General features: G+C 41.9%; 1 protein-coding gene across 4 annotated transcripts in view; it reads right to left on the reverse strand.

Annotated features, from left to right (window-relative positions):
* The window catches only part of LOC134344331 (band 4.1-like protein 4B), a 403,206-nt gene that overhangs the window by 235,706 nt on the left and 153,597 nt on the right, over positions 1-13,903 (reverse strand). For all 4 annotated transcript variants that reach the window (XM_063043916.1, XM_063043918.1, XM_063043917.1 and 1 more), the window contains 2 exons: positions 7,594-7,638; positions 7,224-7,276 (listed from right to left, as the gene is read on the reverse strand). In XM_063043916.1, the coding sequence (XP_062899986.1) occupies positions 7,224-7,276; positions 7,594-7,638 (98 nt within the window). The remainder of the gene's footprint in view (positions 1-7,223; positions 7,277-7,593; positions 7,639-13,903) is intronic.

A 13,903-nucleotide genomic window follows, 5' to 3' on the forward strand; every position in this document is an offset into this window, starting at 1 on the left:
TATTATCCTTATTTTTCTTTCTCAACTGCTTTACAATAGTTTTCTGGGTATATTTCCTTTAGCAATTCATATTTTTATAAAATTGAATCCAATAATATCTTTAGTTCACCACTGATTTTTAACATTATGTTAACCAGGAGAAAAAACATGTTAATCCTAAATCCAAGCTACCATTGCTTGCTAAAGGCAGATGGGAGCACATCAATACAGAAATAGGATAAGCTGAACAGTATCAAATTTGGCGCACACTACTGGCTGCACCCTTCCAAAGTAGTGGCCAGTGTTCCAGTGGTTACTCCTCATGTTACTCTACACGGTTAGGAAGTGAGATACTCATCACAGGATAATCAACAGTAGTCCAGTTACACTCTTGTCATCAGGTGTTGATTTAGCTTGGACAGTTCAGACTCTGGTCAGTACATAAACCTTTCTTGAAGTTCAAGACTACTCTTTTCCTTCTTGTTCTGTTAGATTTGGTCATTATTTTGTAACATATGCATTCTTGATATGAATAACACTGCTAAAGCCAACATTTATTGCCTAACCCTAATATGCCTTGGGAAATAAATGGTGATTTACCTTCTTGAACTGCTACAAACCATCTGATAAAGTTCTCCCATAGCACTATTTGGTAGAGCTTTGACACCGTAATAATAATGATTTGCTAAAACTTCCAAGGCAGAATGCTTTGAGACAGCACTGCTCTCACTTGATTGTTACCATCCAGGTTACAACTATCATGGGACCTGGGAGATACTATTGAAAAATCCATGACAATTTGAAGTTAGTTGTATAAATGGTGAGTCATTCATCAAAGAACACCCAGCCACTATTTATGTTCCTTTCAAGTTTCAAGTCTGGGCATTTGGTGATGGTACTGCCAATGGTATCACAAAGGAAGGCAAACAGGTTCTTTGCTGGAGATGGTATTTTCCTCTGAGTCAACAAACACTAACCAGGTCTTATGCATGAAGACACTGATTGCTTCATTATTTATGTCTCCCTCAATGAATAAGTACTTTCACATTTAACCCTAGGGGTTCCCATTGCCTCTTTTAACTGGAAGCTGCCAAGAACCTAACTTCTAATGTGCTGCAAATTCCACTCTCGAAGAATTAAGCATCCAGTATTTAGATTCCTGACAATGAGAGTTGACAGTCATTATTTACAGTAAATGGCAGGATTCTTAGGGGCACTGATGTACGCAGAGACTTTGGGCTACAAGTCCAGAGGACTCTGAAAGTGGCAACATGAGGTTGCAAAGAAGCTGTATAACATACTTACCTTTACCAGTCAGAAAACCTAGTATAAAAACTGACAAGTTGCATGGAAGCTGTATAAAACTTTGATTAGGAGTATTGTGTGTACTGGTCACCATATCATAAAAAGAGCAGACTTGGGTAAAGCTGGTCTTTATTTGGTGCTCAGGCACAAGGAGTGTGTCAGTATCAGAGCCCTACGGAAGTTGGGAGACAGAGGATAAAAGGAGAAGATTTGGGCAAGGCTGGTCTTTTTGGGCAGCATAGGTGTGCAAAGTGTTGGCACCAGAGGCTTAAACTCAGCTGCAAATAAAAGCAGGGTAGGCTCAAGCGGATTAGCCACTGTTGGAGCGTGCCAGTGATGGAGTGTGAAGGCTTCAGCATGAATAGGCAAAGGAACAGTTAAAAGAGGTAAGCCTCTTTCTTTATTAAGCATAGAGAAGTCAGGATGGAACGCTCCTCCTGTCTGATATGGGAATTCAGGATGTCTGATGGTGTCCCTCCTGACTACTTCTGCAGGAAGTGCACACAATTTCAGCACCTGAATGACTTGGTCAATGAGTTAGATGTACTCAGGATCATTCCGGAGGCTGAAGATATTATAGATGGGACTTTCAAAGAGGCAGTCACACCCAGAGCACAGGCTTCGGATAGCAAAGATAAGGGGATTAAGAAGTCAGTGCAGGGTTCTTCCCCTCACAAGAATGCCTCTTTGGATAATGCTGGGTGGGGGGTGGGGGATATGCTGGCCCATCGGATCACGGCCGCAGCAGCAAGGCTGGTGGCAAAGTGGCTGGCTCTGAGGCTCGACAGGGAAAGGTAAAGTCAGGCAATGGAGTAGTTATAGGGGACTTGATGGGGGACAGAGAGAAGATTCTGTGGCTGCAAAAGAGACACTAGGATGATATGTTGCCTGCTGGGTACTAGGGTCCATGATGTATCAGAGCAGCTGCAGGACATTCTCAAGGGGGAGGGGGAACAGCCAGAGGTCGTGGTACGTATTGGCACCAATAACATAGGCAGAAAAGGGGAAGTGCTCCTATACAGTGAGGGTTATGAAAGAGGCTGAAGAGAAAGACCTTCAAGGTTGTCATCTCCAGATTACTCCCTGTAGCATGGGCTAGTGCAGGCAGGAATGGGGTGATAGCACAGAGGAATAAGTGGCTGGGGAAATGGTGCAGGACTTGGAACATTAGATCATTGGAACTTTTACTGGAGAAGGTGTGACCTGTACAAAAGGGACAGGTTGCACCTGAACTATCGGGGAGCCAATATCCTGGCTTGGAGGTTTGCTGATGCTACTCAGGACAGTTTAAGCTCGTTTTGCAGGGGGCTGGGAACCAGAGCACCGGGTTAATAAGGGAAGGATCAGACCAGAAGGTAGATGCCAGGGAAAGTACTGAAAGGAAAAATTGAAATAACGGGTGTGATGGGTCAGACAGTTTGAAGTGTATATATTTTAATGCTAGCAGTATTATGGATAAGGGCGATGAATTTAGAGCATGGAACTATGATGTTGTAGCCATTACTGAAACTTGGTTGGGGAGGAGCAGGAATGGGTGATTTATGTACCAGGTTTTCAAAGTTTTAGAAAAGATAGAGGAGGAGGCGAGGAGAGGCGGAGTTGCACTACTAATCAGGGACAATATCACAGCTGTATTCAGGTAAAACAACCTGGAGGGGTCAGACACTGAGTCAATCTGGGTGGAGCTCGGGAATACAGATCTCCCTAATAGCCACTGGGACACTGAGGAACCGATATGTAATCAGATTAAAGAAATGTGTAATAATAGGGTGTTGTCATGGGGGATTTCAACTTCCCTAATATAAATTGCGACCTTCTTAGTGCAAGGGGTTTAAACGAGGCCCGAATTTGTTAAGTGTATCCAGGAAGGTTTCTTAAATCAATATGCGGACTGTCCAGTGAGAGGAGGGGACATACTGAGCTTGTCCAGATGACTGACCTTTCAGTGGGTGAACAATTAGGGAACAGTGACCATACCCTCCTTAACTTTCAGGATAGCTATAGGTAAGGATAGGTATGGTCCTTGTGGGAGAGTTTTAAATTGGGTAGGGCATTAGGGAGGAACTAAGAAGCATTAATTGGGAACACCTTTTCTCTGGTAAGTCCACATCAGACATGTGAAGGGTGTTTAAAGATCAATTGTACAGAGTACAGGAAAGGTATGTTCCTGTTAGAAGGAAGGAGGAGGATGGAAAAATAAGAGCCCTTGGATGTCCAGAGAGGTGATGAATTTAGTCAAGGAAAAAAAAAGGGAAAATATGTAAAGCTTCCGAAACTAGATTCAAAGCAAACACACGATGAGTGGCTGGATAAGCTTGGGTTGTTTTCTCTGGAGCACCAGAAGCGGAGGGGAGATCTGACAGAGGTTTACAAGATTATGAGAGGCATGGATAGAGTGGGCAGAGAGTAAGTATGTTTCCCAGGGTTGAAATGTCTAATACCAGAGGGCATGCATTGAAAGTGAGAGGGGATAGGTTCAAGGGGGATGTGAGCAGTAAATATTTTATTCAGAGAGTGGTAGATGCCTGGAATGTGCTGCCTGATATAGCAGTAGAGGCAAATGCAGTAGAGGCTTTTAAGAGACCTTTGGATAGGCACATAGATGTAAGGAAGATGGAGGGATATGAACGTGGTGCAGGTAGTAGGAAATAGTGTTTGAGTGATTTTGATTTGCTTTTTAGCTGGTTTGGCACAGCTCTGTGGGCTGAATGGAACTCCTATGCTGTACTGTTCTATATTCTATATTTACAGGAAAGATGTAAAGACTTTAAAGAAGGTGAGGAAGAGGTTCGCCAGAATGTTGCCTGGATTAGTGTTTTAGCCATAAGAAGTTGAACAGACTTGGACTATTTTCTCTGCAGCATCGGAAGCAGAGAGGCAACCGGACAGAAGTATGTAAAATCAGAAGGGTAGACAGGCTGGATAGTCAGAATCTTTTTCCCACAGCAGAAATGTCAATACTTTAAGGTGAAATTGTAAAAGTTTAAAGAGGATTCATGTGGCAGATTAGTTTCCCCACACACAGGAAGTGCTGTATGCTTGGAACTAACTGCCAGGGAGGAGGTGGAGCGGTTAGCAATGTTTAAGACAGGCACATGAACAAGAAGGGAATGGAGGGATACAGACCATGTGCAGGCAGATGGGATTAGTTTAAATTGGCATTACAGTCTGCACAGACATCTTGAGCCAGAAAATTCCTGTTCTGCGTTTTATTGTTCTTTAAACTGAACCTGCAAACACTCCACTATATTGTGCCCACATCTCGGCAGGCTAATATATGCTACATTCCAACTCTTTCCAGATAGGGTTTTAGTTTCAGCAATATAAAAACATATTGGAGCAGTCATCAAACAACTTATTGTCAATACATACTGATACAAATACATCCCAAGATTTCTAATTAAACAGACAAGACCTTGTACTACATAGATCAACAATATGTCATTAAATTTAAAAACAAGTCTTTGAAAAACCTGTAGACTTCACCTTCCCATTATTAACCAGCAGTGACTATCAATTTCTGTGATTGCCAAACTACTGTTCTTCATTCCCCCTGAACATCCACACACTCTAACTTTTTCTCCCACCCCTACTCCCAGAAGCATAACTTTTAAGATGGTAATCTCACACTTATTCGCTATGCCATGTGCCGGTCAGTATATAAACAGGAAGATAGGTCAGTTAACTGTGTGGCTGAAGAGGTGTGTGGAAGGAAGGTCTTCAGGTTTTTGGATCATTGGAAACTCTTCTGGGACAGGGGTAACCTATTTAAGTACTAAACCGGAGGGGGACATATTCCCTTTTGGCTAATGCTACCTTGAAGGGTTTAAACAAGCGAAGCAATAAGGTGAGACCCAGAATGACAGTGAGGTTATATGGATAAAATTTAGGAACAAATAAAAGGGATGGTCACATGTAGATGTGCCTCCCAGTAGTCAGTAGAGGTAATAATACTAATTGAATTTAAACAGGGAATTTAATCTTCTTGGTATTGACTGGGATATTATCAGAGCAGTAGATTTGGTTTACAAGAGCTCTGATAAGGCTTTTGACAAGACTCCACATAGCAAACTTGTCCAAAAAATTAAGACACAAGGAACCTGAGGTGTGTTGGCAAACTTGTTCCAAAACTGGCCTGATGACAGCAGGGAGAGGGCCATGGTGAATGGGTGTTTCTCTGACCAGAAGTCTGTAAAAAGTGATGTATTACAGGTATTGATGCAGGAACCTATATTGTCTGTCTTATACTGCATATAAATTACTTGGATGAGAATGTAGAGAGTGTGATTAGTAAATCAGCAGACAACATGAAATTTGGAGGAGTTATATTATGCAAAGAAGCTGGTCTAAGGATATAGTGGGACACAAATCTCCTGGAAAATTGGACACTGTGATGACAGATGGAAGTTAATCAAGACAAGTATGAGTTAATGCATTTTTGGAGGTCAAACTCAGCTAGAACATACAGGTATAAAATAAATAGCATAGACCTCCAGACTTAGAGAGATACACAGAAAATCTCAGGTGCAAGTTCATTGATCCCCAGAAGTGATGACACAGGTCGAAGAGATAGTGGAAAAGGCATTTGGTATGCATGCCTTCATAGGCCAAGGCACTGAAGATAAAAAGTGGGATATTATTTTGAACACAGTCATGGCAGATATAAGTATGAGGATAAGAAATGGGATATTGTGTTCCAGTTGTACAGAACATTGGTAAGACTGTAATTAGAGTAGTGTATATTTCTGTGCATCACACTACAGGAAGAATATGACAGGAATGGAGAGAGTGCAGAAGAGATTCACCAGGATGTTGCCTGGAATGGGGGGCTGTAGTTATAAGTGGAGATTGTAAAGGCTGGGTTTATTCTTACTGGAAGGCAAGGCGAGTGAGGTGTGACCTTATAGGGAGTTATAAAGGTAGGAGGAGCATAGATAGAAATAGTCAGATCTTTTTTCAGGGCAGGGAAGTTTAGAATTCAGGAGCACATGTTTAAGGTGAGCGAGGAGAAACGTAAAGGAAATCTGAGGAGCAGGTTTTTCACACAATGATGGTGAACTCCAGAACAAGCTGCTGGTGGAAGTGGTAGAAGCAGATGCAATGGCAATTTCAAAGGCACTTTTACAGGTACTTAGATAGAAAGGCATAAAAGGTTATGGGTCTAATCAGGCAAAGGATAATAGTGTGGATAGCATTACGGTCAATATGGATGAGGTAGAACATAAGACCTCATTTCTGCTGCTGTATTTTTCTATGATTCTTGATTCTTCTATGAAAATTATTCAATCAACTTTCTACGAATGAAGATAATTGAGAGTCCACAAAACATAATCTGAGTCCTGACGAAGGGTCTTAGACCGAAACGTCGACTGTACTTCTTCCTATAGATGCTGCCTGGCCTGCTGCGTTCCACCAGCATTTTGTGTGTGTTGCTTTACTTAACCTTCATCAGTGGTAGCAAATAATTGGTTACATGTTTCTGGTAAATGGACCAATTTTAGATTCTTTGGTGCTACAACTACTGGATCAATTTGTCAGCAAAAGCTTCAGTTATTTTAAGTTTGGGGCCAAACTTAAATGGGGGTTCTGGTTGCATATCCATCAATAAGAATATTCAGCAGTGGTCAGCTTAGCTTTGTAATGACTGTGCAGTATATCATAACTAATACATATTCTTAAATTGATGTCCTTTTCATTTTATAATCATAAAATCATGGATTAACATACCTTAGTGGCCTCAGTCAAGGTCTTGGCATTACAAGGCCTCCTTGATGATAAGCAGGTACTAACTGAGAATTTTTACAAGATGTACTATGCTTTCATACTGCGAGTCAGAAAGTTGTATTGCTCCCAAATAATTCAATAAGACTCCTAAACAGCTACATCAAAAAGCAGTAATAACATTCAATCCTTTTTTCCAGAAGTGACATTCCACTTACATTGAAGGCAGTAAGCAGCTAATTCTACACCAATTTCATAGGGGCATTTCAATCTGCAAAAAATAATAAAGTTAAAGAATGGTTGGATTTTATTATGTAGTTCCATTACACAACTGTTCAAAGGCTAACTATATTGTAAGCTTCCCTTATTCAGTGGATTCAACTGAAAATGTCATCAGCTGTGTTAAGAAATTAACTAACTTAAATGTACTCAGATCTTTTAATACACTTGTTCTTGCAGTAATAGCCATAACATGACAGGCTGGATACTAAATATACAAAAATCACTTATTTAAATAGAGTATATTTTTTGGAATGAACTGTGTGTGGCTCTACATGAAAAAAACATGATGGTCTGACATCAACTTACTTTCCAGACAGAATATCTTGTCTAAGCTGTAACACAAACAGGTATCTGAAAAACAATACAATGAGTTAAAGGTCTGATTTTACTAAGCCATCTGTTGTGCATTTTCAGTAATTTATGCCATTATTTCAGATTATTAGAAAGTCAGTGTTTCTGAATATGAAGTATACGATAGAAGGCAGGTTCTAACCAGGGAATTCAGATGATAGAATATGTTCTAACAACAAAACACAAGCAATCTATAGTTTTTCTGTATGCAAACCTAAAATCAGACAAGTTTTTGAAAAGAAAACGATGATCTTTAAGAGGAGATTCAAGAGACTGCAGATGCTGGGATCTGGAGCTAAAACCAAACTGCTAGAGCAACTTATTTGTTGGACAGCTTGGGTCAAAATCCTTAATCTGAACTGAAAGATAGAGGGGAGAAAGCCAGTTTTAAAAGGTGGAGGGGAAGGGGCAGTGCAAGAGTTGGCAAACAATAGGTAGATCCAGTTGAGGAGAGAGTGATAGGTGATGATCTTTAAGATATTGTTTGTATTTTATTTTGCCAACCACAATTTTATCTTGTCTCATTTGAAAGATGAATAAATTGAAGGATGAAGAATGATTGGTTCGATATTGGTGCAAATGTCAGCTGGTTATGAGAAATTAAATAACAGTCTAGGTTACACAACAAAAATTTCATAACTTTATACATGAAGGAAAAACAATCACTAACTCTGTTAAAGGTTGTATTTATCTCTGGTAGTTTACATCAATACCCAATATATAGAACATTCAAATAAATATACAAAATATTAATGTATCTGATGGATCCAGGAAGGTGTTTTGATATAACATGTGGCATAATCTGACCAGAAAGAGGCCACACTAGACCTTGTATTAGGATATGACCCTGGTCAAGAAATTGGAATTTCAATGGGAGAGATTTTAGGAATAGTATTCATACTCGGCAAGTTTTTAAAAATGAGGCAAGGTTAACAAATTTAGTCAAAAAGAAAAGGGAAGCATGTAAGTTTAAGAACCCGAACTCAGACAGGGCTTTCGTGAAATACAGACGTGAGAAAGAACTCAGTCAGGGATCAGGAGCACCAAAGAGGCTATGAAATATCCTTGGTGAGTAGGATTAAATAGAATCCCACAGCATTTATATATATATTAAAAACAAGGTGGCTATTAAGAAGAGCCTAGGACAAAGGAGGGAATTTATGTCTGGAATCGAAGGAAGTGAACGAGGTTCTAGACAAATACTTCACTTCAGTGTTCAACAATGAAAAAGACATGGAGGGTAGTACAATCAGAGAGTGGTATGCTGATATTGAAGGGCATATTGCATTTTTTTTTAAAAGAAGTGTTTTTTTATGATCACAAGACAATGCTGGGCATTAAGAACTTCAAGTACTGCAGGTCTATTCCAAAAGCGAATTGCCCGTTGGTGGCAGAGTTGGACTTGGAGTGCGAAGGCTATGTGCAGTCTAACAGTGAGTGATTTTCTTGAACATTTTTCTTGCGATCGCAAGACCATGTTTGACATTGGTAATGTAAATTACCGTGAGTGTGGTTTACTGGTTTATTGGTGAGGCTAATGATAGGGGAGCTACATGACCTCGACTAGGCCTCATTCTGCGAGCTTGCCTGTTGCAGCAGTCCAGGAGGGGAGACGCCAGAGGTGGTGTGGCACAGCATCCATGCTGGATTGCATGCATATGTACATTTGTCTACGGACTGCTGAGAACTGCTTGCTCTTGCTGATAACACCCATGCATCATAAATTCACAGGACATGTCACTCAGGGACTTTGGAAATATACGTACATTTATTGCATGATTATATATTTACTGCTACCTTATACAGTGTGTGCTCTATGTGCCTTGTGCTGTGCATGAATGTTGGTACTACGTTTTGCATCCTGCACCTGGAGGAAGGCTGCTTTATTTATTTTTCAGTATTCATGTATGGTTGAATGATTATTTTAGTAAAGCTTTCAACAAGATCCCTCATGGTAGGTTGATCTGGAAGATGCGGACACATGGGACTGGTAGAGACAGCAGACTATTGAAAACTGGCTTAGCCATGGAAGACAGAGAATAGTGGCAGAGGGGATTTTCCTGACTCTGGGACCATGACCAGTGGCGTTCCACAAGAATCAGTACTGGGACCTCTGCTGCTCATGAAAAAAAAATTGATTTGGAGAAAAATGTAGTTCAGCTTATTTTTAAGTCTGCAGATGACACAAAAATTGGCAGAATTGTGGATAGCGAGGAAGGTTGTCAAAGAATGTACAGTAGCTGGATAAGTGAGCAGAAAAATAGCAAATTAAATTTAATCCAGGCTAGTGTAAGGTGCTAGACTTTGGAAGGTCAAACAGAATAGGCCAACTTTGGTGTGCAGTTCTGGAGGCTGCATCAAGGAAAGGAGTGTAGGTTTTGGAAAGGGTGCATGAGATGTTCACCAGACAGTAGACAGCAGTAGCTATAAAGAGAGTTTAAACAAACTTGGATGTTTTTTATGAAATGTTGGCAGCTGAGGGGCAACGCTGTGGAAGATAGAATTGTGAGAAGCAAATAGAAGGTAGATAATCAGAGCAACACACACAGAATGCTGGAAGAACTCAGCAGGCCAGGCAGCATCTATGGAAAAGAGTATTATTGACGTTTCAGGACAAAACCCTTCAACAGGACTGGAGAAAAAAAAGCTGAGGAGTAAATTTAAAAGGTTGGCGGAGGGGAGAGAGAAACACAAGGCAATAGTGAAACCTAAAGGGGGAGGGATGAAGTAAAAAGCCTGGAAGTTGATTGGCAAAAGAGGCAGAAGGCCATGAAAGAAAGAAATGAAGGGAGGAGCACCAGAGGGAGTCAATGGGCGGGCAAGGAGATAAAGTGAGAGGGAAAAGGGGATGGGGAAAGGTGAAGGGGAGAGAGGGCTTTACTGGAAGTTCGAGAAATCGATGTTCATGCTATCAAGTTGGAGGCTAACCAAACGGTTGTTCCTCCATCCCAAATGTTGCCTTCATCACGAGAGTGTAGGAGGCCATGGATAGACATATCAGAATGGGAACGGGAAGTGGAATTAAAATGGGTGGCCACTGGGAGATCCCGCTTTTTCAGGCGGATAGAGCTGAGGTACTCAGCGAAGCGGTCTCTTAAACTACATCGAGCTTTACATTCTAGAACGAAGGAAATGTCTTCCTTTTTCAAAGAAAGGGGCTTCCCTTCCTCCACCATCAAAGCTGCCCTCAACCTTATCTCTTCCAGTTCACACAGATCTGTTCTTACCCATCCTCCTGCCACCCTACTAGGGATAGGGTTCCTCTTGTCACAGAAACCCGACAGCACAATACAGGCCCTTCGGCCCACAATGCTGTGCCGAACATGTACTTACCTTAGAAATTACCAAGGGTTACCCATAGCCCTCTATTTTTCTAAGCTCCATGTACCTATCCAGGAGCCTCTTAAAAGACCCTATCGTATCTGCCTCCACCACCGTTGCCGGCAGCCCATTCCACACACTCACCACTCTCTGCGTAAAACACTTACCCCTGACACCTCTTCTGTACCTACCTCCAAGCACCTTAACACTGTGCCCTCTCGTGCTAGCTGTTTCAGCCCTGGGAATAAAGCCTCTGACTAGCCACACTATCAATGTCTCTCATAATCTTATACACCTCTATCAGGTCACCTCTCATCCTCCGCCGCTCCAAGGAGAAAAGGTTGAGTTCACTCAACCTATTCTCATAAGGCATGCTCCCCAATCCAGGCAGCATCCTTGTAAATCTCCTCTGCACCCTTTCTATAGTTTCCACATCCTTCCTGTAGTGAGGTGACCAGAAATGAGCACAGTACTCCAAGTGGGGTCTGACCAGGGTCCTATATAGCTGTAACATTTCCTCTCAGCTCTTAAACTCAATCCCGCAGTTGATGAAGGCCAATGCACCGCATGCCTTCTTAACCACAGAGTCAACCTCCACAGCAGCTATGACCTATGAACTCAGACCCCAAGAACCCTCTGATCCTCCACACGGCCAAGAATCTTACCATTAATACCATATTCTGCCATCATATTTGACCTACCAAAATGAACCACCTCACACTTATCTGAGTTGAACTCCATCTGCCACTTCTCAGCCCAGTTTTGCATCCTATCGATGTCTCATTGTAACCTCTGGCAGCCCTCCTCACTACCCACAACACACCCAACCTTTGTGTCATCAGCAAATTTACTAACCTATCCCTCCACCTCCTCATCCAGGTCACTTATAAAAATCATGAAGAGAAGGGGTCCCGGAACAGATCCCTGAGGCTCACCACTGGTCACTGACCTTCATGAAGAATATGACCCGTCCACAACTATTCCTTGCCTTCTGTGAGCAAGCCAATTCTGGATTCACAAAGCAAGGTCTCCTTGGATCCCATGCCTCCTTACTTTCTCAATAAGCCTTGCATGGGGTACCTTATCAAATGCCTTGCTGAAATCCATATACACTACATCTATTGCTCTACCTTCATCAATGTGTTTCGTCACATCCTCAAAAAAAATCAGGCTCAAGGCATGACCTGCCTTTGACAAAGCCATGCTGACTATTCCTAATCATTTTATGCCTCTCCAAATGTTCATAAATCCTGCCTCTCAGGATCTTTTCCATCAACTCACCAACCACTGGAGGAAGACTCACCGGTCTATAATCTCCTGGGCTACCTCTACTTCCATTCTTGATAAGGGAACAACATCTACAACCCTCCAATCCTCCAGAACCTCTCCCGTCCCCACTGATGATGCAAAGATCACTGCCAGAGGCTCAGCAAGCTCCTCCCTCACCTCCCACAGTAGTCTGATGTACATCTCATCTGGTCCTGGAGACTTATCCAGCTTGATGCTTTCCAAAAGCTCCAGCACATCCTCTTTCTTAATGTCTATACGCTCAAGCTTTTCAATCTGCTGTAAATCATCTCTACAATTGCCAAGATCTTTTTCCATAATGAATACTTTAAGTATCTCTGCTCTCTCCTCTGGTTCCATACACACTTTCCCACTGTCACACTTGAATCGTCCTATTCTCTCACATTTTACCCTCTTACTCTTCACACACTTACAGAATGCCTTAGTGTTTTCCTTAATCCTGCTCACCAAGGCCTTCTCATGGTTCCTTCTGGCTCTCCTAATTTCATTCTTAAGCTCCTTCCTACTAGCCTTATAATCTTCTAGATCTCCATCATGACCTAGTTTTTTTTGAATCCTTCATAAGCTTTTCTTTACTTCTTGATTACATTTTCACCAGTCATTGTACAGCACAGTTTCTGTACCCTACCATCCTTTCCCTCTCATTGGAACAGACCTATGCAGAATGTCATGCAAATATCCCCTGAATATTTGCCACATTTCTGCCATACATTTCCCTGAGAACATCTGCTCCCAATTTGGGCTTCCAAGTTCCTACCTAACAGCTTCATATTTCCCCTTACTCCAATTAAGTGCTTTCATAACTTGTCTGTTCCTATCCCACTCCAATGCTATGGTAAAGGAGATAGAATTGTGATCAGTATCTCCAAAATGCTCTCCCACTGAGAGACCTGACACCTGACCAGGTTCATTTCCCAATACCAGATCAAGTACTGCCTCTCCTCTTGTAGGCTTATTTACATATTGTGTCAGGAAACCTTCCTGAACACACCTAACAAACTCCACCCCATCTAAACCCCTCACTCTAGGGAGATGTCAATCAATATTTGGGAAATTAAAATCTCCCACCACGACAACCCACTTATTATTACACCTTTCCAGAATCTGTTTCCCTATCTGCTCCTCTATGTCCCTGTTACTGTTGGGTGGTCTATAAAAAAAACACCCAACAGAGTTATTGACCCCTTCCATTTTCTAACTTCGACCCACAGAGACTCAGAAGACAATCCCTCCATGACATTCTCCTTTTCTGCAGTCGTGACACAATCTCTGATCAGCAGTGCCACGCCCCCACCTCTTTTGCCTCCCTTCCTGTCCTTCCTGAAACATCTAAAGCCTGGCACTCTAGTTGCCATTCCTGCCCCTGAGCCATCCAAGTCTCTGTAATGACCACAACATAATAGCTCCAAAAACTGATCCACACTCTAAGCTCATCCACTTTGTTCATGATGCTTCTTCATTAAAATAGACACATCTCAAACCATTGGTCTGAGCGTATCCCTTTTCTATCACCTGCCTCTCCTCCCTCCTGCACTGCCTCCAAGCTTTCTCTATTTGTGAGCCAACCACCCCTTCCTCGGTCTCTTCAGTTTGGTTCCCACCCCCCAGCAATTCTAGTTTAACTCTCCCCAACAGC

Source organism: Mobula hypostoma, chromosome 3, assembly GCF_963921235.1.
Source record: "Mobula hypostoma chromosome 3, sMobHyp1.1, whole genome shotgun sequence".
NCBI classification, from domain to species: Eukaryota; Metazoa; Chordata; class Chondrichthyes; order Myliobatiformes; family Myliobatidae; genus Mobula; species Mobula hypostoma.